The sequence below is a fragment of the Alternaria arbusti genome (assembly GCF_024043155.1).
Source record: "Alternaria arbusti strain BMP 1465 chromosome Unknown scaffold_13, whole genome shotgun sequence".
NCBI classification, from domain to species: domain Eukaryota; kingdom Fungi; phylum Ascomycota; class Dothideomycetes; order Pleosporales; family Pleosporaceae; genus Alternaria; species Alternaria arbusti.
This window is the reverse complement of record NW_026249953.1, coordinates 77,891-103,333: the sequence shown is the minus strand read 5'-3', so window position 1 is coordinate 103,333 and position 25,443 is coordinate 77,891. Positions and strand designations below refer to the sequence as shown.

The following is a 25,443-nucleotide window of genomic DNA, read 5'->3' as shown; positions in this document are numbered from 1 at the left end:
GTCTGGATTGCCAGGCGCAGGGCCTGCCAAAACAGCCCTGACACAGCTCCGCAGGCCGCCTGATTGGGCCGGCGACAAGAAATCGCACCGTCGCATTGCGCAGAGGAAACAAAAGCAAGGCGGCTGCCACCATCCATCTCCACAGCTGTGCCAGCACGCCGCTTAGCCAACGCTAAAGGACCGCAAGTTCGGCGCCATCCCAAACTCTAACTGCAACCTAACCCTCCTTCCGAGGCACATTACACACCTATGCGAAGCTCTCGCTGCGCATCCGTCGCTCGTAACTCGACGAGATACACCCCTCTAGAAGACGTAAGTGCAATCGAAGGCGCAGTAGATCAGGGAAACCAACAGCGCCCAGGGAGGGGTACTGGGGAAGATAGTCAACTGCATACCAAGGCTCTGCGACAAACCGCGGCAATCCCTGGGGACGATCACCGGGTAACTCCAATGTTAATCTCCACGAGTCTATTGCTCGTTAGGGAGCAGGCTTGGACCATGGTATTGGTTGCTAGAATCTTATTCAGTACATAGACCCCCTCTCCGTCCCATCGTTTTTCTCGCTCAACCCTGTTCCATCTCACTTCGACATTCCCTCACTCCAGTCCGTCTTTCACATATCGAATACCACCACCAATACATATTATACCATATAATCAAGATGCGTTTCCAGGCTACCGTCCTCGCCGTCGCGGCTTCGCTCGCTTTCGTTGGTGCTCAGGATTTGAGCGGTATCCCCCAGTGCGCTGTATGTTGCCCTTCGTCTCCTGTTCCCGATCGGATCGGACTTCGGAGCCCACACCTCCACTCGAAGACGATCACGATCGCGATCTAGGCACGTCGCACCTAGCATCATTAACTAACACAACTACCAACAGATCCCCTGCTTCGTCGCTGCCCTCCCCAGCTCCAACTGCGGTGTGACAGACACAAACTGCCAGTGCACCAGCGGCCGCTCTGCCATTGAGAACTCGCTCCTCACTTGCGCACCCGAGCGATGCGAGCAGAGTGAAATCTCCAGTACGTTTTGCATACCCTACATACCTATCATCTTCGTCCATATCTAACGCGACTACTAGGCCTTGCCCCCGCTGTCTCCTCCCTCTGTGCCGCCGCCGGTGTAACCCTCTCTGACATCCCCACTGCCGTTCCCTCATCTGGCGCTTCCATGACCGGCTCAATGATGTCCAGCATGATGAGCGGATCCCCCACCATGACCGGCTCCATGTCGCCCACCAGCTCCGGTGTCGCTGAGCAGACCGAGAATGCTGCTGCTGGCAAGCTTGCTAGCTACGGTGTTGTTGCCATGGGTATGGCTGCCGTCTTCGGATTGTAGATGTCGAATACCTGGAGGGGTGATGCGAACGGCGCGTTGGTTGATTAGGAATTTGTAATGCGACAATCGCTTGTATATCGCAATTGAAACCGTATCGTTCATTTGAATCGCTGAATTTCTGATGCTGTGCGCGAGTGGTTGGTGATGTTGAATTGGTCTCGGGCTATGTCCTTTGTTCACGCGGCTTCGAGTGCGCTCGCCCATTTGCCAGACCATGCCGTGAACTCATCATCTTGTCCAGCCCAGCTCTGCCTGACCAGCTCGATAGCGCTATTGGCCTCGCCACAGCATTTGTCCAAAGTTTCTTTCGCTTCGTCTTCGTCAAGATCGTAGAACGCGCCTGCGATGTCATCGACTGTCTCAGGTATCGTCTTGAGGGTATTCACAAGCGCGTCTAAATTTTTACAAGGCGGCGAGGTCGCACCGTTCGTTGCGGCGGCCGGTTCGAGCGTGGACGATGCAGGATACGTCTTCAACCTCCTCTTAATCAGCGCTTGGTAGAGCATACCAATCATCTTCAGCTTCTTGACACTGGTATCCAGTAGTTCCTTCAGCTCCTTGTTGTCCTTGCCGATCTTGTTAGATGCGCCGAAAATCTCATCTTCGTCGTCGCTGCCTTCTGCTTCGTCGTCATCTTCGTCTTCCACGTCTTCGCCCCATTCTTTCAGCTCCTCGATCGCATCGAGTAGGACTGCGCGGTACTCTTGCGCTTTCTTGACTACTAGCCCTACAACGCCGTCTTCGCATAGCTTTAGCAGCGCGTCGCATATGTCCCATAGCACACCAGTCGAGGACAAGACTTCTTGCTTCTCGCTCTCGGTTGGACCGGTATCTTTGCCTTTTGCGCATTGTCTTTTCTCTGCCATCTTCAGGATCATGGCGAGAACTTCTCCCCAGGTTCCTAGCAGTCTCCGGACTTGCGCCTTGACTTCCGTGCGCATTATGTCTCCGATGTCGCCCTTCTGGCCCTCTCGTGGTATATACGAAGCTGCAGTCACCATGCTGTTTAATGGACCTGAGGTCACATCGCCGATTCTCGCTATTATCGCCGATGGTGTGAGGGGCGGATTTATGAGGAGGAGAGACAGTGTGGTCGTGTGCGATTTCAGGAGCTTAGTCGACGCTCTGATAACATCGAGAGGATCTGCTATTTCTGTTTCAGACGTAGGCGCGGCTTCTTTGGTGGGCGCAAGAGAGGACTGGTAGTGTGTGAGGAGCGCTTGTGTGGTTTTGGTAAGGTCGATGAGACTGCGCAGGTCTTTTGGTTTCGACATTGCGCCTTGCTTGTGAGATCAATTCAATGAATACTTTGTCCTTGGAGGCATTGGAGTGGCTGACAATATGTGCGCAGTTCACGAGCCAAAGTTTGGACAGTATCAAAATTTTGGTGGGGCAGTGACTCTTAGCGGGGTACCTGTGTACATGGCTCCGTCATACCCGCACCACGGCGGACATGCTCCGCAGACGGCTGCATCCATCTCTGCCTTTACACGACTCTGTTTCACTTCTTGCGAGGTACTTTGGTCCTATACAGCGAGAGTCAGATATTTGGCCACGGTGATATACCAGGTCGTTCGTCTCAAGCGATGTTCGTTCCCACTACGGTGGCAACCGATGACTCTGCAACGAATGCGTGCACGGCGACGACTCCATTCCTACCATTATGATATCTGATCTTCTTCCAGAGGTTCATGATTTCAAGGTTGATATGCTGGGTCTAACGTCAAAGTTGTCACAATCCAATCCAGACCCCCACGATCTGGAAGGCGAAGTCGAGACAGTGAAGCCCGGCACGCAGACCTCGTATATGCCGCATCTCAGACACGACTAAACGAGGAAATGTGCCGCTGATGCATAGATTCACATGTGTGTAAGAGTCTGCCCCGACATCTGCTGAGGTCACAATGGCGTTCGTCCCCGCTCTCATGCTGCTTACATTGAGCCTCGCCAATGGGGCTCGCGCACTAGGCAATGAAGGCTGCGAGGCGCAGTCATTGCAGTTCACCGGTATTGCAGGTCTGACCACTGAAACAGTACAACTCATCATCTCATACTCACACGTTGCAAGTGCATGCATGGCGGAATGTACAGCAATTTCGCCTAGCTCAGCCATTCGTCGACTCGATCCCAACGATACTGACAGCCTCGCAACATGAAGCTGGAGGACTCGCGATGAATTCGGTGAAGCAGAGCCTCACGTACTGGGTCAGTCCAGCCTGATGGTATATCTGGCAATCGCGGTTGCGCGAAGGACATAGGTCCCCAAAGTGCACCTCAGGAATGCCACAGACCTCACCGGTATAGCCTGCTCTATCCGTTTACCTCATTACCAGTCGTACCCTAGTACACTCATCCGTCCACCGTATACCTCCTACGCAATGGCTTATGTCGAGGATACTTTTCCGGTCTATCGTCTCGATCAGGCAGATTTGGAGAAATACCTGAGCGAGCTGCACGGTTCGCGTGACTTCCACATTGAAGTAGGAAATCTTGGATGTCGTATCGGTGTGTGCTGAGCTTAGTTACAGGTCATCAATGATACGTACAGGTTCCGAATTCCGAGAAGTTTGACCACGGTATGGAATCTTTGACATGATCGGTCTTGGTTCAAATTTTGACTTTGAGTAAGGGCGAGAGAAGAACACTTAGGGGCCGTAGATGGGAAGACGACTGATGAAGGGTGTTGGCAGCGATCTTGTGGGGGCGGGCTGCATGACAGTCTGCCGCGGGGCTAGACAGGATTGTCGTGGCGATGAGGGCGACACCGGACTAGGAACTCGGTGCTGCGGTCATTTCTAGTACTGGTATATAACTCAATCTACCCACCTTTCGTAGTGAAAGATTCTTCAGCTTCTATTGCTAAATTTCGGAGCAATTGCAATGGATCAATACGCTAAATCTTGCAAAGACTTCCGAAGCTACCCTCAGAATCTCACACAGCGATGTGCCCTCAGCTATAGTTTGGCAGGATATGTCGCTCGGCTGGAATCTCAATCTGAATATCTCTTTCGAGATGATAAAGTGGAAGTGGACTTTCTTGATTATCGGGAACTTGATAATCGTAAGCAATCTATCAGTGGCCAAAGTTCATCCTACTGACCCTATGCAAGGCTTCAGCTCGGCATGCGTCAAAAACCAACGAGAATTGGAGCTTATACTTAGCTGTAGGCAGTCACTGACGCCCGAGGCGGTCGATCCGAGATGCCGTTTCATGTCAGTGGAAATTCAGTTTTTGGATCGCTTTAGCTGAAGATGATAGATTCCTCACAGCTGGCCAAAGCCGAGCGCCATTACGGATCACCCACGACATGTTCAGCTTTCTATGTACCATCTATCAGGTGTCTTCTTCGTTTCTGGATTTCGTATTCCCTTTCGGACTGAAGGAAGAAGCAAAAGACTTTCACTTCAGTGGCCTCAAGGGCGAATACCGTTTAGCGTCTTACGACAAGACATGTGTGCTACCAACTTTAGACCGTTCAGGAAGAGATCTTCGCTTCAGCTACAATCTGAGATCCGTGGAACCGACGTCACGTCGGGCAACAGATCCCTGGTCTATCCGCCAGTGCGCTGTGTACCATACATTCGACGTGGAGAACGGGAAAATGATCTGGATTATCGTCAAGGGTAACAAAGAGATCCAGAGACGAGTGACTGAAGTGTCCGGCGGATCAACACATAGCGGTAATCCCCTCAGATCTCGCAGTAATGCATTCACGGCATCGTTGGAAACACATATGTTGTTGTGCAACTGGTCCGGAGAGAACTGGCGATGGTACATCAATGATCTCGAAGATCAGTTGCAGGTTTTGACAAGAGGGGTAAATGCCCTTGAGGTTGAGAGGAAGCCATCACCGCTGTCATCACCCAAGATCACAAGCCCACGAGCTAGCGCAGGCCCGTTCGCCAGCTTGTCAAGGGCTACCACACTACGTCCGCTTCTGACAGGACCTTGGACCAGGTCAAACACACTGCGAGAAAGTCCGCAAACGTATACGCACACGGCGACAAGTAATGATGATCAACATTGCGGTGTTTGGGCGTCAGCCCAAAAAGCAAGCAGTTCGCCCGATGCGAAACGTTGGAAATCGGCCGTGAATGATATTCGCAGATTGCTAACACGGCCCTTGCGATCTGATACAGTCAACAGCAGCTCAACTTTCGGAGACGAGAAGACTTTGCTAGCATCCCCTGAAACAGCGGTATCGCCAGAGCTACCCTCTGTGTCTTCCGATGGCGGAGTAGACAAGGATGACAAGTTCACTTTCAAGAACCTTCAAGCTATACAGCATATAGAGGAGAAGGCGCAAGAAGCCATGCTCGTGCTCAAGCTGAACACTGAAGTTCTTGAGCAACTGAGACTGCATTACGATGAAGTTGCAGAGCATGCCGACTTTCCTCAGGAATTGAAAGATGGCTGCAAGGCTAATCTTCATCTGTTCAACAAGGGTATAAGTGGAGTAGAGAAAGACATGCATATGCTGCAGTCAAGAACTGAGACGCTGCTGCACCTTCTGGCTAATCGCAAGAACTTGGTAAGTACCATACTCTCTCGCATCATCATACGGTTAGGAGGATAGTGGGATGCATCAAAGCTACATCCATCAAAGCGAGAGACTGAGCATGTGCTAATACCGTGTTCTAGATGAGCGGTATACTACAGCACCGAAGCTCCAAAGCCAGCGAATTTTACGCTAAAGAGTCCCGAGAATCCGCGGCTCGCATGGAGACAATGACTGTCAAGATGCAAGATCTTGCTATGAAAACGAAGCAAGAGACGGTGTCCATGAGGGTTATCACCACTGTGACTCTCTTCTTTCTACCAGCAACCTTCATCGCCGTAAGTGAAGGATGTAACGCTCTGCTTCCACATGTCGACTAATGTTACACAGACTTTCATGAGCACCGACATTCTCAACTTCGAACATGGTAAACAAGACCTGCAAATGCAAGGCCTCCGGCTATATCTGATGATTGCTCTCCCTGCGACAGCTTTGACCTTTGTTGCATGGTACTTCATATATTATTTCGCTCGAAGGGAGGCTCGGTCGAACGATCGGTCCGAGGCTCTTGGGGAGGCCTGATCTCTTATCGAATCGCGCGTTCATCATCTATGTTACATGCGTTAGCTCTTCGTTTCCCGTTGGTAAAAGCTATGGTTTCCTTTCGCAATGTTGCTTTTCGGATAGGTGGGTGGTCTCTGGAGAGGTCTGATCTATGCGGCGTTGGACCACCACTGCACCGGACATCATAACGATGACGATGTCTCCTTTCTTATATATTAGACGTATAGATTTCTAGACGACTTTAGATATTGATCACTTAGTGTTTAGATTCCGTTTAGTGTGATCGCTCGATCTTCTCGCATACCTACCTAGGTAGCTCAGCTTGAGAACCATTTAATCGGAAAGTCAATCCTATCATATGCGAGAGTACAGCTGGCGTTTCCGATATCAGGCTCGCTGTAGAAGCCGTCGAAACTTGCGAGCGTATCATGACGCCTGGGCTGTGAGCCATGGTCAACAGCGGACCGATGCGTCTTGGCGGTTTCACGTTGTTCGACGTAAAAGCCAACGTCGTGCCCACAAGAGAGATTCTTCTTCTCATTGAATGTCCGACTATCGATCGATACCCATTGCGAACACGCGATCATAGTAATCGAAGGTAGTTACGTCGCGGTAGGATTGTAGACCGTAGCTGTCACAGCCGCTCAGCCGCGCAGACGCGTGGCCGCCATCTTTCCTGTTGTCGCCTGTCCATTGTTCGCGACAACTCTCATTTCCTTTCACCGCATGTTCCACAAGAAAGTTTATTTGTCTCTCTATGTCCGATGGCACGCTCAACGAAGGACGATGATGCAGCTGATGCAGGTCCGGTTGAGTGTGGCTTGAGGCTGTGGGCGGGGTCCTCCTCTGATGGCTTTAGCGACCAGACATGGAGTAGCTAGCTCCCCAGAGCCCAGGTGCCTGACTTCAGCCTGCCGCTCAGATTTGCGAAATCTCCAACCTCACATTGAGCTTATGCGCAAACCTCATATCACTCCTCCTTCCCTCGAAATTAGTTCTACACCTGTCGCGACTCGCACCGGACGAGAATACCTGATGCGCACTATCCCCGATAGCCAGGATGAGATCCTCCGAGCTTCGCGATTTCCTCGAGCGCGTAGACGAGTTCACATCGATCGCCGTAGTTGAGCCCCGACCACTGATTACCCGACCGATTGTATCGCTGGATAGCCTCCGATCCTGGCTCAATACGGAAAGAGCACGAAGCCTCTTGTTATACGTGGAGAGCACCCCCAGCTACGAGGACGCCGTCCGAACCAGTCATCTAGCTGTATTTTCAGTCCTACTTTCGATAAACAAGGGTATCTATCTATCTACGTTCATACGACACGATCACATGGCAGATGCCGGGCTACCTTTCCTTACCTGTGACGCATGGCCGGACGCTGTCCAGTACATATTCGACGAGTTCTACGAAGCGCAGTGGAAGTTTTGCCCCAAACGTCTCGATCCTCGCCATTTGCACGACATATGGCTAGACAAAGACATCGTTATGCCCTTCAGAAAGAAGCGAGTCTTGAAGGGAGGTGAGGACTCGGTGATCTTTAAGGTTGAGCTGTTTGAGGAGTACAACCATCTCATCACAGTACGTCAACTGCGTGCGCGCGCATGAGCCTATATACTTGTAGCAAGCGGCTGACCTCGTTGCGTTCAGGACGATCTGAACATCCCCCCTACCAACGTCTTCATCCTCAAATCGAGCCGATCGGAATACGCCAAGTTACACAACAACGAGGTAGAGGCTTACAGGACACTACTGAGTCATGCGAGTGGTCGAGATGCGATGCAGCATATGGCCCGCTTCTATGGTTCGTGGAGACAGAGTGAATGTTGTAACATATTGCGCGAATATGTTGGTGGTGGCACACTGGCGGACTTCTTCGAACGAACCGATCCGCCTACAACGATGGACGACATCCTCGAATTCTGGAAGAACTTCATACAATTCATCAAGCCAATAGCGTGCATACATCGTCTTCCCGATCCGCATAATCGTCATTCGTTCAAAGCCGGGTATGTAAACGAACACCAAGTTCCTTCTCCGTTGATCCGCAACTGACTTATAAGACTACATAACGACATCAAACTAGACAACATTCTTGTGACAGAGCAACTCGGGAGCAATCCATACAGCGTCTCCTTCAAACTATCAGACCTTGGTCTCGCCGGCTTCGTGGTTGCGGATGACAGAGATGAGACGCATATTCGCGACGTGCACGGTACGAAGATGTACAGTAGGTCACCATTGAGGTTCAAATCTGCCCTAGTCTAACATACTTTCGAGGTGCTCCTGAATACTTCCGCGGCGAAACAGACAGGTCCAAGCAACAAGGCATCAAGCAAGCACACCCAGCGAAAGACATTTGGGCCTTGGCTTGTATAATAAGCGAAGCTGCAGTATGGTCAGTATTTGGCCACAGAGGGCTGGCCGAATACCGTCAGCGGCGAGTCGAAGCCACCTCCGCTATTCCAGCCCTCAGAAACACAGGTTACAGCAGCTGCTTCCATGATACTACGAAAGTTCTCGCTGCTGTAGAACAAATGCATACGGATGTCATCTACCGACGTCGAGCGAACATCGACAGTATCGTCATGTCAGTCCTTCTTACTGTTGGCGGAATGATGAATGAAGACCCGAAAAAACGACCGGATGCGTGGAAAGTTTACGAAGATCTCACACGAGCTGTAGATCAGGCGATACCACCAACACCCGGGCCAATCACGCGACCAGCACCCCACGATGAAATTACGCGACCACCTGCACAAGGCAACTACAGGCCGCATTCCATGCCTGTCAATTCGTCCCCTAATCAGACTGTGGGTCTGAACATTAGCGGGCTTTCTTTGCAGTCGCGCAGAGACACACACGGGGGTCCAGCATATCATCCTCCAAGTAGACGATCAACGGTCAACGGACATCCTTCCCCTGCCTCACTTTCTGGTGCTTCGAGTATCGGAAAAGGAAAAGCGCCAAGACGTTATGCCCATAGCCCGCCTGCCGATACTATACATGAATGGCAACGTACTCCACTGGCTCCGCTCCGCAGTCCTATTCCGCAGCCTCATGCGCCTGCTGGTCAGAAAGCCCGGCCCTCAGCATCCATCGCTCAGGTCTTGGAGCACATACGAAAGAAGAAAGATCACTTACCCACGACGCTCCCAGGCGAAGAATGGCTCAATCGGCTGCATGGTAGAGACCAGGTACTTCAAAAATGTCGAATGACTTTGGGCGCTTTTGCTGACGAGTTTCCCACAGATTTTTCTCATTGACGACTCCGAATCAATGCGGCAACACTGGCCTGAAGTCAAAAGCGTTTTCGAAGCTCTAGCGTACCTGGTCAAACTCAAGGATCGAGATGGCATCGAGTTACATTTCGCCAACAGTCGCGAGCAGAATGGTCAGGAGAAGCACCGCAAAGGGCTCATTAAAAGATTGGAGAAGGTGAAACCCAACGGCCAGTGCCAAATGGGTATTGCGCTCAGCGATATTCTTCCCAACTACTACCAAAATCAGCATCAAAGTCAGTCAAACAAGCGAACATCCTGGTCTCCACGAGTACCGGAAAAGCCTCCAGTCAACATCTACATCCTGACCGACGGTGTTTGGCAGCCAGGTCAACATTGTGTTTCGACCATAAAAGGACACATCACCCGCCTAGTTCATCATTTGGCTGAAACAGGCAGGCTTGAGCATGTCGGCATCCAATTCATCCGCTTCGGCAATGATGCGATCGGGAAAGAGCGCCTCGAATATCTCGACAACGATAATCTGAAGCATTATGAGGTTCCCGGGGACATTGTCGATACAGAGCCATCCACTGGCAACGTTTTCAAAATGCTCCTCGCGAGTACTGATCCTTCCTGGGATAACGACGACGATGAGCCGAGCGGCTGAAGGAAACGACGCTCTCGAGGCATCTCGACGGTCGCGCCACCACGACCAAGCGGAATACAACTTCGACCAAACACTGAATCCACCATGCCCCGGGCTCTGGGATCAGATCTTTTGTTCCGAGGTGTCTTTCTTTTTGATTTCGTTATCTTGGAATACTGCGTACGATACCCGGTGCATTACGGCGTTTTGGTGATATCGGCGTCGCATTTAATTAAGGGTAGACACGGCAAGCGCACGAACACACTGTTCAACTCCCACGGCTAGGCTGGCGGAAACCCCAACTTACGCGAAACAAATCGCTACGATAATAACGGAAAGCCATGTAGAGTATTTCTATGAGGTTCATCGACTAGTCTACGCACATTGAACAAGACCCTTCTACAAATAACGTAGATCGACGTGATAGTCCTCACTTCGTGAACCGTCCTCTCGTGTCATACACACAGGCGGGGAAAGAGAAGAAGAGCCATGAGTGACGAAAAATACACTTGCTGAACAGCGACAGGCGCGTGTGCGCACTTTCTTATATCAAGACCAGAACCACGATACGTCATACCGAGACCAGCAACGGGCCATCAACCAAGCGTACCGCCCACCCCTTCTGCATACACCCTCCCCTCTAGCCCGCCCTTACCTCCACACCCCAACACCCCAACGTCATCTCACCACTGCATCCACCCGCATCCACCCATCTCTCCCTCCCCTAAACCCAACAGCCGCGCACTTCCACGTTTCTCGACCCCTACTCAACAACATGCACGCTACGTAAGCCCATGCAGCTACCCGCTGCAGGTCAGCCTCAACTGCATAAGGGAGCCGCCTGCCGCGCAAAACGGCTAACAGCGGGGCAACCAAGAAACTGCAGTGGGTGTAACCAGACCTCAACAATATGCATGATGTACCCTTTATGCGGAAGAGGGTTTGTTTGTTGAGGTTATCTCGGGACGCGCAGATGAGGGTGAGATAACGAGATAATGTTGCCTACCAGGTAAGGCAGGTGGGAGGCGACAACACCCGGACAACTTCATCGTCATCACACATTGTGGTAAAGCCGTCTTGTTTGAACATGTTTTTGTTGCATTACAATACATAAATCTCTTGCGAACCATGGACATATCTAATCTTGATGCGCCTGGGGACCCAAACACGCGACGCAGGGGAATAATGTTTCCTTCTAAGAAGGATATAGGAACCGTTTTTGCCCCTCTTACTCCCAACTATACTACCATGCATCTAATCGTCGTGAATATTGAGGGACATTGCCCGCCGGTGTTGACACGTATATTTAACACTGCGCGATGGCGACGGAAACAGCCTGGTCATCGGAGTGGCTGATGCTGATGTTGATGTTCTTGACACCTACGCGCTTGGCCTCTTCGTCGGCTTTGCCGTAGAGCTGCGAATGCGTCAGTATATGATTTCAGAGTTGGTAATGTTAGGAACATACCTGAACAGTTGGCGCGCCAGACTCGTCGTTGATGATCTCGATATCCTTCAGCGGAGCGCCGGCGCCTTCACCCTTGACACCGAGAGACTTGAAGACAGCCTCCTTCGCTGACCACTTGCCTGTGAAGCTAGCCTGCGGGTTTGGTGACTTCTGACAGTATGCGACCTCCTTCTCGGTGAAGTTACGCTCGATAAAGGTCTCGTTCTCAATGTTGAGCGCACTGAGGCTCTCCACATCGACACCAACCTTGCTGTTGGAAGAAGCTGTGGCTTGAGTGAGCTGCTCAACCATCTTCATCGTCTCTTGCGCCTTCTTGTCCTTCTTGGGAGCAGGAGTCTTTGCATAGCTGTATGTCGAAGTCTTCTTGTTCATGGTGACGCGCGCTTGCGGGTTGAGGAAAACCTCCTGCATCTTTTCGTCCTCGTATGGCGCCTTGTCCTTGGCACGGAACATAGTGTTGTTGATGAGACCATCGTGGAAGTATCGGTATGCCCTCTTTTGGCGAGCTTCAACCTTTTGCTTGTAGGCAGCAAATTGGTGGTGCTCAAGAGCGGCAAACAGGTACTTGGGGTGAATACCGATAGCTTGAGTTCCCTTCTGACCGAAACCAAACGAAGTAACGGAGAAGGCCTTGATACCATCGGTCTGGATGGCCTGGGATGGGTAGACGATGTAGTCGTATTGCTCCATGATCTTGTCGATGTTGTCGGCGTTACGGTTGCCAGGCACAAGACCAGTGTTGAGCACCTGCAAGCAACCGTTGAACATCCAGGCACCGGCAGCACCCTTGGGATGACCAGTGAGGTACTTCTGCCAGATACCAAGCAGCGCATTGCCCTTCTTACGGCCGAGGTGGCGCATCTGGTGATTGATGACGTCGGACTCATTCTTGTCGTTCGCAACAGTAGAGGTTCCGTGGAAAGAAGCGACGTCGAGATCGTCGATAGTGAGGCCCCAGGTAGCAAGTGCACCGCGAAGAGGAGCGATGCGTGAGTCTTGCTTCCAGAAGCTGTTACCGAGACTGTTGAGCGCGTCCTTCTCTTGTCGCTTGGCTTCCATCTCGATGTTAGCAGCACGCTCCTCGAGATAGGCAGCCTCGTCGAAGTCCTCGCCAGTAGCGTCCTTCATCGCCGCGACTTCTTCCTGGAGGTAGAGGACTTCCGACTCCTGCCACTGCTTGATCTGCTTGCGGCGGAGGTCCATCTGTCTCCTCCTGTACTTGATGTCAAGAAGAGGAGATGGGAACTTGGACGGGTTCTCTCGTGCGGTGGTCAATACACCCTTTCCTGGAGCAGGGACAGAACGACCAATCTTGTCGGTTGCCGTGGCCGTGAAGCCGAGGATACCGTAGATGGGGACTCCCATGTCGAGGGCGAGCTTGGCGTCCATGATGACTTGCATACCGCAACCTTGCGATTCCATGAAGCCATTTCGGGTTGTGGTGGTGGGGCGCGACATCTCCTTGGGTGTACGTCCGTGAGCGAATTCGTCTTCAGCGTTACTAGTGGCCTTCATGTTGGCGAATTCGTAGGAGCCTTCCTCTTGGAAGTCATCGAAACCACCAACGAAGCAGACACGGGCCTTTCCTTCGACGATGGTGTCGTAACCGATATCGAGAGACTCAACAGCGGTGGCGCAAGCACCGACGGGTGTCTTGATAGGTCCAGTGGATGAGATGAGCAACATGTTAACCCAAGCGCTCATAGTGTTGATGAAAGATTCTTGCAAAATATCCTTCTGGACTGGCTTGTCCATGAATCGGTCTTTGTACATTCCTCGAAGGGCGGTAGTACCACCAATACCGGAACCGACGCAGTTACCGACTTGAGACAAGTGGACATATTGGTAGAACTCGTATGGGTCGGTGATACCACTGGCAAGCAGACACTCGGCCGTGGAGACAAGCACGAAGAGTGTGACAGGGTCGACTTGGGAGATGATGTCGTCGGGCACACCGTACTTCTTTGCATCCCAGCCAGTCGGGATTTGACCAGCTACGAGACGGTCGAAGCGAAGAGCCTTGGGAAGGAGGAGTGTAGCTCCCTTCTTCATGCGGACAGTGTACTCGCTAGACTCCTCGATCGCAAAGATCTCAACCTTGTCGCCATGCTCCTTCTTGAACTCTTCCGCAAGTTCCTTGGAAGCCTCGAATGGATCGAGATCCTCCTCAATCTGGATCTCTTGCATAAGCTGCTTCTTCTTGGGGTCGTAGCCATTGAAGAGCTCGGGCTCGATAAGGCGGATACCGGCGTGCTCGAGAATGTACTTCTCGTACTTCGGCTTGACATCCTTGTCATCGATTGGCTCGTTGGTCTTGGCGTCAACCCATCCGGAGTAGCTCTTGCCCTTGAGAGGACCGTTGTGGTTCTTGATGAGACCCATGATCCAAGCCATCTCGACACATCCCTCAATGGAGAATTCGCCGTACGCTTCCATCTCCCAGCGTGTCCTGGAGTTACCCCAAGGACCGACTTCAGAGAAACCAGTGACGACGACGACCTTCTCAAGGTCGACCATACCCTTAAGGTTATCGTTGAGAGGCTTGACCTCTGTGTCCCAATCAGGTAGGGTGGGGAAGTCGAACTTCATGTTTGCACGTGGTTCGATCGTGGCCTTCTTGTATAGGGCCTCGCTGGCCTCGCCGTTGACAACCTTGTTCTCGATGGCATTCTCCTTGATGACGGCACGGCGGATATCGCTGGTCTCTGTGAGTTCCTTGCGCAAGTCGGTCATCAAGTCCTTCAGGTTAGGAATGTACTGGAAGCCGCCGTTGAGGTCAGCCCATACAGGCTCGACCTGGCAGAGGTTGACGATCGGTGGCGCCATCAGACCAAGCAAGTTGAAGGCCATCTCCTGCTGAGAGAAGGTGCGTACACCGTACTTCTCGATTCCCTCAGCGACGATGTTGTTGGCGCCCATCAAACCAGTGCCACGAGTCCAGCCGATGACGGCACCACAGATGGTGAGGTAGTTACCCCAGCTCTCTGAGTGCCACCTCGAGAAGAGTGTCTCGAGCGACATCTTGGACTCTGAGTAAAGACCATCGTTACCGAAGGTTCCGTGGTTGGGTGACAATGGTAGGATGACTTGTGCTGGGCGGGTCTCGTAGCCGTAAGCTTGCTTTTGCTTCTTGACAGCTCCGAGCATGCGCAACAGGTTGGTCAACATGATGCGGTGAGCGAGCTCAGACTTGGAGTCGATGCTGTCAATTTCGCGGCCATTCTCTGGAATAGCAGCGAAAGGAACGATGAGGTCGAGATCCCATCCAAGGCCCTTCTTGGTGTCGAAGATGTAGTCGACCAAAGCCTCAACATCTTGGTTGCTGCCCTGGTTGAAAGGCACAACAATGAGCTGAGAACCGCGGGCGCCGTAACGCGAGTACATGGACTGATAGTACTCGGTGACCTCACGGGAGAACCTGGAAGTTGTGACGACGACCTTGGCACCACCGCTGATGAGACCCTGAAGGACTTGCGCGCCGATAGAGCCCGCACCAGCGCCCGTCATAAGAGCGTACTTGCCCTGGAAAGTGACACCAGACTTGGCGGCATCCTCTAGGCAGTCCAGGTAAACGCCAGTCAGCTTCTTGCTGTACTCCCAGCCATGATCATCCTTGCGCTTGAGATGTAGGAAGGGGATAGTCTCAACCTTGCCCTGCTTAGCAGAGGGATTGACGCGACCGTTGCGGCCCCTCTTGCCGCTAGCAGCCTTGCCGTTCTCGCTGGGCATGATCTGTCCCTCGTTCATTGACAACGAACGGATGACATTGCTGTAGAGGCTCTTGATCTGAAGTTGCGAGGACTTGGAAAGCTTGTGTTGTTGCTTGATGAGCTTGTAGATCCTTTGGAGGTCGTTCTGGACCTTGGTGCGGTTGCCGTACTCGGACAGCTTTCCGCCCTCAGCCATCTCGCGCACGTAGTGTTCAAGCTTGCGAACGCTCGCTCTTGGCGCTTCCTTGTAGTTCATGTTGCCCTTGGCATCAATCTCTAGGTGTGGCGCTGTGGGCACTGCGACATCCTTGTAGACCGGAGCCTCGTTCAAGACCTCCTTGCAGTTGTCGATGAGCTGCTGACCGAGCTCCTTTGCAAGCTCATATGTCTCACCGCGCTCGGTAGGGCAGTGGTCCATGTGGTACTGCATAAAGTCGAGAAGGAGAGGGTTCGAGCGGTTCATGATGGCGATGCAGCGACTGACAATCTCACGGTCGACAGCCTTCAGCTTGCCAAAGATAATATCGTAGTACATAGTGAGAGCATCCTGACGCGCCCAGTTCCACGATGAATCGTAGACGCGCGCCTTGAGCGGTGTGAATTGGGGCTCAATGCCAGAAGCGTAGAATTCGCCGTGCTCAGTGTTCCAGAGGTCAAGCTGGGCCTGGAGCGCGGATTGCGCCTTCTGTGAGTCGACAAACGACTTGTCACCCGCACGAAGATCGATCTTGAGGTATCGCGCGAAAAGCTCAAGTTGCTGCTTGAACAATTGGCGTTGGTCCTTTGTGAGCGCGTCGATGGCCGCAGGGTCCATCATCATGCCACCACCCGAACCGCCAGCGTCTCCGCCGGCTGTAGGAGCAGACAGGCTGATTCCAGCGACGCCCGCGTATTTGTTCGCTTGCTCATCGAGGAAGGCCTTGCCGTCGGCTTCTGAGGCAAGACGGGCTGCTGGCTCGTTGGTGATGGCGAGCAGCAAAACTCCGTCCTGTCGCCCTTGGGCCAGTCCCCATCTTGTCTCGAGGTGCTTTCGCACGGCTGTGATGTTGAAGCCACCGGGCATCTTGGCGGACACCATGCGGGCAATGAGCGAGGAGGATTGCTTGCCAAGCTGACCATTGAAGGTAGCCTGCATCGAAGCACCGAGCTCGTCGAGAGGGGTATCCTCGGGCTTTTCGGGAGTTGAGCCAAACTCCTTGCCCAGGTCTCCGAGGATTTCATTCTGAAGCGTGGACTTGCCTGCGAAGCTTGTTAGTCACAGTTTTACGCTAGACGTGCAATTGACGGACCTCCGACTAAATCCTTGATGGCCTTGCTCAGTGGAATGTCCATGAGCGGCTTCTTCAGCTTCTGAGCCACCAGTGTCCGCAGGATGTCGGTGGCTGTGACGGGGGCATCTGGCACCTGGGCTGCGGGCCCGGCACTCGGTGGTGGAGGGGCTGCAGCGGCGGCGGCAGGTGCTGAAGAGGCGGGTGCAGACGAGGGCGCTGATGAGGCCGCCGCGGGAGCCTCTGGTTCCTCCTCTATTGGGTCTACGTCGTAGTAGATGTCCTTGGCGTCCTTGTTGTAGCACAGGATCTGACGCTGCAGCGACCGCGCCGCATCGTGTCCTTCGTATTTGCTGGCGAGGGTGCGCTTCGCCATGACACCGAGCGTGTCTGCGGGGCCGATCTCGACGATGCGCTCCGTCGTCTTCTCGCCGAGGACGACATCCTGCGTCTCGATCCACCTGACGGGCGAGGCGAACTGGTATGCGAGCAGCTCAATGAGCAGCGTGTGCGAGAGCTCCTGCTCGACCTCGGGACGCATGGCGAGGGAATGAGGGAGCAATTGGCGGAAAGGAGGGTGGTTGAAGCTCAACGGAGCTCAAAGGGTATCTCTATTACAAAATAGAAGACGGGTATCGTGGGTCTAGGGAGGGAGGAGCGGCCAGGAAGAAGACGCGCTATTAGGTGGGTGGGTAGTGTATAGTGCGGTGAGAGCACGAGAGACGATTCAAGGGTCCGGGAGGGGTGCGTTGGCTCCCCGCGAACGCAAACTTTCTTCTTCTTCGCGAAATAAGTGAGGGAAGGGTCAGCGGGCGTTGCAGGAACAGGACACTCAACGCATTGGCTGTTTATCTCTTGTTGGACAGCAGCACGCGGCGTTGATATGGCCGGGCGTTGAGGATTTCTCCCGCTTCGGGCTGGCGGTACTAAAATTCCAGACCCCTGCGACTGCAGCTCGTTACTGCTTTGGCCGGTGCTCAACGAACTAATCTCGCCTGGAAGAAGATGGGCTTGCGAGCGAAGAACAGGCGGCCACCGCACGAAGGGGATTGCGGTTCGACTTGCGAGTGGGTGCCAGCCTCGCACCGAAACTTGGAAACTCGGCCCACCGTGTCCTCAACAGCTGCGTGGGCGCGGATAAGCGCATGGCGGCGACTTGTTGAGTGCCTCTGCCCCAGCATTTGTGTAGGAACATACCGCAGACCCCTGCCGCCGCTAGTGACCCATGATATGCGGGCCAAATCTGAGCTCCTCTCGAAAAAGTCGACCCAGACGGCGCGACCATAACCACGCCAGCGCACCGCTTCCGACCCATTCCTCACCTTCTCCCCGCCCAATTGCATAAGCACTCCCTTCTGATTACTTTTCTTAAACCCTGGGGCCGTTCGTAATCCTGCTGCCTGCGGTATTCTCTCCACGCCCCTCGCACACCGCACCGCGCATAGCAAGGGAGCTGCTACACACTACTAGCAGTACGGGCCCTATCCCAGCACACCGGCCAGATTAGCTTCTGTCTGAGTGAAGAGGTACGCATCGAGTCTTTCTTGCGAGCAATTCAAGACAGCTGTCTTCCGGACGTCTTTTGGCCCGGGCCATTGCGTTGATTGCACCTTCCCCGCCATACCAGACGAGAGCTCACACTGCTCAGACGCTCCTTCCTGCCCACGTCGTTCCTTCCACACCTATAATCTGTCCAAGGTACGCGCCTTCCGGTGCTCGTCACTCACCTCCAACCCTCAGCTAACCACCTCACCAGTAATCGCACATTCCCACCATGTACGGTTCCGGCCAGCAGACGGGCATCTCCACGCCCCGCTCTGCCGCAAACCTGCGCCCGCTCATCCTCTCCCACGGCTCGCTCGAATACACGCTCCTCATCCCGACCGCCCTCCACTTCAATGCACAACAATTGAGGGACACGTTCAAGTCGACGCTCCCAGAGCCCACCGACGAGCTCGCCCTAGACGATGAGCCATCATCGGTGGCGGAGCTGGTGGCGCGATACCTTGGCTTTGTTGCGAAGGAGGTAGAGGAAGGGGAGGACCCTGACTCTTTCGAGGAGGTGCTCAAGCTCGTTCTTACCGAATTCGAGCGTGCCTTCCTCCGCGGCAACGAGGTGCACGCGCTGGCTGCATCTCTGCCCGGCATCACCGAGAAGAAGCTGGTCACAGTCCGGTCATACTACGCTGCTCGCGCGGCGGTAGAGAGGCCGATCAAGCACCACGAGTCCGCTCTCTTCCGCGAGGCTTCCGACGAGAATGCCTTCATCTACGCTGTTCTCGGCGGCCAGGGCAACATCGAGGAGTACTTCGATGAACTCCGCGAAATCTACAACACCTACCCCTCATTCGTCGAGGACTTTGTTGCAGCCGAGGCGCAACATCTCCTCGTCCTGTCGCGTGACCCACGCGCTGAAAAGCTCTACTCCAAGGGCCTCGATGTCATGCGATGGCTCAACAACCGAGACTCACAACCCGATACCGACTACCTGGTTTCGGCGCCTGTCAGTTTGCCCTTGATTGGGTTGACTCAGCTTGCACACTACGTCGTAACGTGCAGAGTGCTCGGCAGCCATCCCGGCCACGTACGCAGCCGCTTGTCTGGTGTAACCGGTCACTCGCAGGGTGTCGTTACAGCCGCTGCAATCGCCGAAGCTAAGAACTGGGAATCTTTTGAGCGGTCTGCCAAGAAGGCCATTGAGATCCTCTTCTGGATCGGTGCGCGGAGTCAGCAAGCCTTCCCCAGAACCTCGCTGGCACCTACCGTCTTGCAAGACTCTGACGAGAATGGCGAGGGTGTTCCCACGCCTATGCTTTCCATCCGTGACCTCTCAAGAAAAGCAGTTCAGGACCACATTGACGCGACCAATGCCCATTTACCCCAAGATCGACACATTGCCATCTCTCTAGTCAACAGCGCTCGCAATTTCGTAGTGACTGGTCCACCAATCTCTCTGTACGGTCTCAACCTTCGTTTGCGCAAGGACAAGGCACCGACTGGATTGGACCAGACGAGAATTCCCTACACTGAGCGCAAAGTGCGCTTTGTCAACCGCTTCCTACCCATCACTGCTCCTTTCCACAGCCCATATCTGGTAGATGCGACCAAGCAGCTCGAAGATGATCTCAAGTCAATCAAGATCTCCACTGCCGATCTTGGCATCCCCATGTATGACACACATACAGGCCAAGACCTTCGCGAGACCGAGAGCGACAACATCGTGCCTCGTCTTGTCAGCATGATCACTGCCGACTCGGTCGAGTGGGAGAAGGCAACTGTCTTCCCCAAGGCTACCCACATTCTCGACTTCGGCCCCGGTGGTATCTCAGGTCTCGGAGTGCTCACCAACCGCAACAAAGACGGTACTGGTGTCCGTGTTATCCTTGCGGGTGCCATCGACGGACAGAATGCCGAAGTTGGCTACAAGCCTGAGATCTTTGACCGCGACTTCGACCATGCTGTTAAGTACGCTGTCGACTGGGTCAAGGAGCACGGACCGCGTCTTGTCAAGACATCCACTGGCCAGACTTACGTCGACACCAAGATGAGCCGCATGCTTGGTTTACCTCCAGTGATGGTGGCTGGTATGACGCCTTGCACAGTTCCATGGGACTTTGTCGCCGCGACCATGAACGCCGGCTATGAGATCGAGCTTGCTGGTGGTGGGTACTACAATGAGAAGACCATGACCGAAGCTATCACCAAGGTCGAGAAGGCGATTCCTGCTGGTCGTGGTATCAGCGTCAACCTCATCTACGTTAACCCTCGCGCTATGGCCTGGCAGATCCCCCTCTTGGCCAAGCTCAGGGCCGAAGGTGTTCCCATCGAAGGTCTTACCATCGGTGCTGGTGTTCCATCCATTGAAGTAGCCAACGAATACATCGAGACTCTTGGCATCAAGCACATTGCCTTCAAGCCTGGTTCCGTCGAGGCTATTCAACAGACCATTAACATCGCGAAGGCGAACCCTACCTTCCCGGTCTTGATGCAGTGGACTGGTGGTCGTGGTGGAGGTCATCATTCCTTCGAGGACTTCCATCAGCCCATTCTGCAGATGTACAGCCGTCTGCGCAAGTGTGAGAACCTGATTCTCGTCGCAGGTTCCGGTTTCGGTGGCGCCGAAGACACATACCCATACCTCACCGGTCAATGGTCTACCAAGTTTGGATACCCACCCATGCCATATGACGGTTGCTTGTTTGGCAGTCGCGTAATGACGGCGAAGGAATGCTACACGTCAAAGATGGCCAAACAAGCTATCGTTGACGCCCCTGGTCTTGACGACGAGGACTGGGAGAAGACCTACAAGGGCCCAGCTGGAGGTGTCATCACTGTTCGCTCTGAGATGGGTGAGCCAATCCACAAGCTTGCCACTCGTGGTGTCATCTTCTGGCACGAGATGGACCAGAAGATCTTCAGTCTCGACAAGGCCAAGCGTGTCCCCGAACTGAAGAAGATGCGCGAGTACATCATCGAGAAGCTGAACAAGGACTTCCAGAAGGTCTGGTTCGGCAAGAACAAGAAGGGAGAGTCAGTTGACTTGGAAGACATGACCTACACTGAGGTTGTCCAACGTATGGTAGACCTCATGTACGTCAAGCACCAATCCCGCTGGATCGACCAGAGTTTGAAGCGCTTGACTGGCGACTTCATCCGCCGACTGGAAGAGCGTTTCAGCAAAGCTAGCAGCGAGTCACTCATCCAAAACTACGATGAGCTCAACGACCCCTTCCCAATGCTCGAGAAGGTCTTCAAGGCTTACCCCGATGCCGATAACCAGCTCATCAGCGCCCAAGATGTGCAACACTTCCTGTTGCTCTGCCAACGTCGTGGACAGAAGCCTGTACCATTCGTTCCCGTCCTTGATGAGACCTTTGAATTTTTCTTCAAGAAGGATTCACTCTGGCAATCCGAGGATCTCGATGCTGTCGTTGACCAAGACGTTGGCAGGACATGTATCCTTCAAGGACCCATGGCCGTCAAGTACTCCACCAAGGTTGACGAGCCCATCAAGGAGATCCTGGATGGTGTCCACGAGGGTCACATCAAGCTCCTTATGCACGACATCTACGGCGATGACGAGTCCAAGGTTCCCGTCATTGAGTACTTCGGTAGCAACCTGCTAGCACCACCCCAGGGACTAGAGGTGGATGGTCTTACCGTCTCAGAGCTTGAGAACAAGGTCATTTACCGCCTCTCCGCTGCTCCCAACGCTACGATGCCAGAGGTGCACTCATGGCTGCAACTTTTGGCAGGCTCCAGCTATTCATGGAGACATGCTTTCTTCACTGCGGACATCTTTGTGCAGGGTCAGCGTTTCCAGACTAACCCTACTTCGAGGGTCTTTGCTCCCACACCAGGCATGGTTGTCGAGATTCAGAACCCCAACGAGCCTGCCAAGACTGCCATCATCGTCAAGGAGCTGCACCACGGCGGCAAGCTAATCAAGACCGTCGAAGTCAGCCTCACCAAAGACAGTGAGATCCTGCTCAACATCTACGAGGAGCGTACCGCCATTGGACACGCAGTCGCATTGCCTTTCCGCTTCACCTACCGTCCTGACGTAGGCTACGCGCCTATTCATGAGGTCATGGATGCCCGAAACGACCGCATCAAGGACTTCTACTACAAGATCTGGTTTGGAGATGAGGCATGCCCATTCGATGCGTCCGTCACTTCACGCTTCGATGGTGGCCGCGCCACTGTAACAAGTGAGGCCATCAACGACTTCGTCCACGCAGTCGGAAACAAGGGTGAGGCCTTTGTTGACCGTCCTGGCAAGGAAGTCTACGCCCCCATGGACTTCGCCATCGTTGTCGGCTGGAAGGCCATCACCAAGCCTATCTTCCCTCGCGCAATCGATGGTGACCTTCTCAAGTTGGTCCATCTTTCCAACGGGTTCCGCATGATCTCTGGCGCTGAGCCCTTGAAGAAGGGCGATGTTCTTGACACCACTGCACAGATCAATGCTGTCATCAACCAGGACTCTGGTAAGATGGTAGAGGTCTGTGGCACTATCACCCGCGATGGTAAGCCAGTGATGGAAGTCACTAGTCAATTCCTCTACCGCGGCGCATATGATGATTTCCAGAACACGTTCCAGAGGAAGGTCGAGAAGCCCATTCAGCTCAACTTGGCTACCAGCAAGGACGTGGCCATCCTGCGATCAAAGGAGTGGTTCAACTTCGAGGAGCCTGAGATCGACCTGCTGAACAAGACCTTGCTCTTCAAGCTCGAGACTGTCGTGCGATACAAGAACAAGACAGTCTTCTCTGACATCGAGACTCAAGGAGAGGTCTTGCTCGAACTCCCGACTAAGGAGGTAATTCAAATCGCTTCCGTGCAATACAGCTCGGGCACCGCATACGGCAACCCCGTCCTCGACTACTTGGAGCGCAATGGAGCTGCGGTTGATCAGCCAGTGCTGTTCGACAACGCTATCCCACTTCACGGCAAGGCACCGCTTCAGCTCAAGGCACCTGCTTCCAACGAGAACTACGCTCGCGTCTCTGGCGATTACAATCCCATTCACGTCTCACGTGTCTTTGCTAGTTACGCCAATCTACCTGGTACAATTACCCACGGCATGTACTCCAGCGCAGCTGTCCGAAGCTTGGTAGAGACCTGGGCCGCCGAGAACAATGTCGGTCGTGTTAGGAGCTACCACGTCAACCTCGTGGGCATGGTGCTTCCCGACGACATGCTCGATGTCAAGCTTCAGCACGTCGGTATGGTGTCCGGTCGTAAGATCATCAAGATTGAAGTCAGCAACCAAGAGACCGAAGACAAGGTCCTCCTTGGTGAGGCTGAGGTCGAGCAACCCACTACCTCATACGTCTTCACTGGACAAGGATCGCAAGAGCAGGGTATGGGTATGGAGCTTTACAACAGCAGTCCTGTCGCCAAGGAAGTCTGGGACCGCGCCGACAAGCACTTCATGGACAACTATGGTAAGTCTGCACCAATCATCTATATCATACCGTGGCTAATTCACAACAGGCTTCGCCATCACCAACATCGTGAAGAATAACCCCAAGGAGCTTACCATTCACTTTGGTGGCCCAGTCGGCAAGGCCATCCGCCAGAACTACATGTCCATGACATTCGAGACTGTTGCCGCGGACGGCTCGATCAAGTCTGAGAAGATCTTCAAGGAGATTGACGAGAACACCACATCGTACACCTACCGGTCGCCGACTGGTCTGTTGTCAGCGACTCAATTCACACAGCCTGCTCTGACACTTATGGAGAAGGCATCGTTTGAGGATATGCGCGCCAAGGGTCTGATCCAAGTCGAGAGCACATTCGCTGGACACTCTCTTGGTGAATACTCTGCCCTTGCTGCCATGGCTGAGGTCATGCCTATTGAGAGCTTGGTCTCGGTAGTGTTCTACCGTGGTCTTACCATGCAAGTCGCCGTCGAGCGTGACGAGACCGGACGCTCGAATTACTCCATGTGCGCTGTCAACCCCAGCAGGATCTCCAAGACCTTCAACGAGCAAGCTCTTCAATACGTTGTTGAGAACATTGCCGAGACAACCGGATGGCTTCTGGAGATTGTCAACTACAACATCGCCAACATGCAGTACGTTGCTGCCGGTGACCTTCGCGCTCTCGACTGCCTTACTGGCGTGACAAACTACCTCAAGCAACAGAAGATCGACATTCAAGCGCTCATGCAGACCCTGTCGCTAGAGGAAGTTAAGAACCACCTGGTTGAGATCATCAAGGGCTGCGCCGAGCAGACAGAGGCCAAGCCCAAGCCGCTCGACCTCCAGCGTGGCTTCGCTACCATCCCGCTCAAGGGTATTGACGTACCCTTCCACTCGACCTTCTTGCGATCCGGTGTCAAGCCCTTCAGGTCTTTCCTTCTTAAGAAAATCCACAAGACCTCCATCGACCCCAGCAAGCTGGTCGGAAAGTACATCCCCAACGTAACTGCGAAGCCCTTCGCGTTGACCAAGGAGTACTTCGAGGACGTGTACAAGCTCACCAACTCACCCAAGATCGGCAACATCCTGGCCAACTGGGAGAAGTACGAGGAGAGTGGCAAGGAGGAGACCAAGACCGAGGCTGCTGCGTAAGCAAGTCGGCATGTATGCATAGACAGATAGATACGAGATTCCTTGATTGGGGCGTTTGGCGGTTCAACAAGTAGATGATTGCCCATTTGATATCCAGGTTGGAGGCTTCGATGCTCTTCTTATGATAAAACTTAGTAATTCATTCGTTCAAAAAATGACATTTACAAACTATATATGACAGGAGTAGAAAAAGTGTGGATATTCGTAAGATGACCTTTGTTCCACCGGTTCGCCAACCTATGCTACCTTTTGCGAGCCCCAAGCCTACCCTACGACAACCCTAAGAACATGTATACAAATCGAAAGAATGCGCTTATACAGATCAATCATCAAGAAACATACACAGAAAACTCATCAAATGAAAGAGTGTCTATCGGAACAACCCCCGTTTTCTGGGCGTCCTCCCCCCATCCGCCGTCGCCACCCCTTCCTGCGTCGAACTCGAACTCCCCAACGCAGGCATAGTATGCGCATGCACCAGCGGCGGCGCCTCAATATGTCTCTGGCCCTGATACGGCGTACTATGACTCTGATACGGCGTTCCCTGTAATTGCTGCTGCTGCTGTTGTTGATACGCCGGTAATTGCTGCCAATTCTGCTGGTAGCTTTGGTGGTTATAACTATCGTTGTAACCGTTGCT

General features: G+C 53.4%; 6 protein-coding genes across 6 annotated transcripts; 4 read left to right on the top strand and 2 right to left on the bottom strand.

Annotated features, from left to right (window-relative positions):
* Positions 1-661: 661 nt before the first annotated feature.
* Positions 662-1,336, top strand: J4E86_008289 (uncharacterized protein; the record flags this gene model as incomplete). Its single annotated transcript, XM_051448802.1, has 3 exons — positions 662-748; positions 879-1,020; positions 1,080-1,336. The coding sequence occupies 3 exons, from the start codon at positions 662-664 to the stop codon at positions 1,334-1,336; spliced, it is 486 nt and encodes a 161-aa protein (XP_051299799.1).
* A 176-nt stretch (positions 1,337-1,512) lies between these two features.
* On the bottom strand, positions 1,513-2,610 carry J4E86_008288 (uncharacterized protein; the record flags this gene model as incomplete). Its single annotated transcript, XM_051448801.1, has 1 exon — positions 1,513-2,610. One exon carries the CDS (start codon positions 2,608-2,610, stop codon positions 1,513-1,515), a length of 1,098 nt encoding a protein of 365 aa, XP_051299798.1.
* Positions 2,611-4,644: 2,034 nt separating this feature from the next.
* On the top strand, positions 4,645-6,417 carry J4E86_008287 (uncharacterized protein; the record flags this gene model as incomplete). Its single annotated transcript, XM_051448800.1, has 4 exons — positions 4,645-4,960; positions 5,534-5,868; positions 5,979-6,173; positions 6,226-6,417. The coding sequence occupies 4 exons, from the start codon at positions 4,645-4,647 to the stop codon at positions 6,415-6,417; spliced, it is 1,038 nt and encodes a 345-aa protein (XP_051299797.1).
* Positions 6,418-7,459: 1,042 nt separating this feature from the next.
* Positions 7,460-10,294, top strand: J4E86_008286 (uncharacterized protein; the record flags this gene model as incomplete). The annotated part of the gene is made up of 5 exons (XM_051448799.1): positions 7,460-7,984; positions 8,054-8,412; positions 8,467-8,633; positions 8,684-9,600; positions 9,656-10,294. The coding sequence occupies 5 exons, from the start codon at positions 7,460-7,462 to the stop codon at positions 10,292-10,294; spliced, it is 2,607 nt and encodes an 868-aa protein (XP_051299796.1).
* A 1,285-nt stretch (positions 10,295-11,579) lies between these two features.
* J4E86_008285 (uncharacterized protein) lies at positions 11,580-17,260 on the bottom strand (the record flags this gene model as incomplete). The annotated part of the gene is made up of 3 exons (XM_051448798.1): positions 11,580-11,690; positions 11,742-16,690; positions 16,741-17,260. The coding sequence occupies 3 exons, from the start codon at positions 17,258-17,260 to the stop codon at positions 11,580-11,582; spliced, it is 5,580 nt and encodes a 1,859-aa protein (XP_051299795.1).
* A 1,233-nt stretch (positions 17,261-18,493) lies between these two features.
* J4E86_008284 (uncharacterized protein) lies at positions 18,494-24,803 on the top strand (the record flags this gene model as incomplete). Its single annotated transcript, XM_051448797.1, has 2 exons — positions 18,494-23,669; positions 23,719-24,803. 2 exons carry the CDS (start codon positions 18,494-18,496, stop codon positions 24,801-24,803), a joined length of 6,261 nt encoding a protein of 2,086 aa, XP_051299794.1.
* Positions 24,804-25,443: the final 640 nt, after the last annotated feature.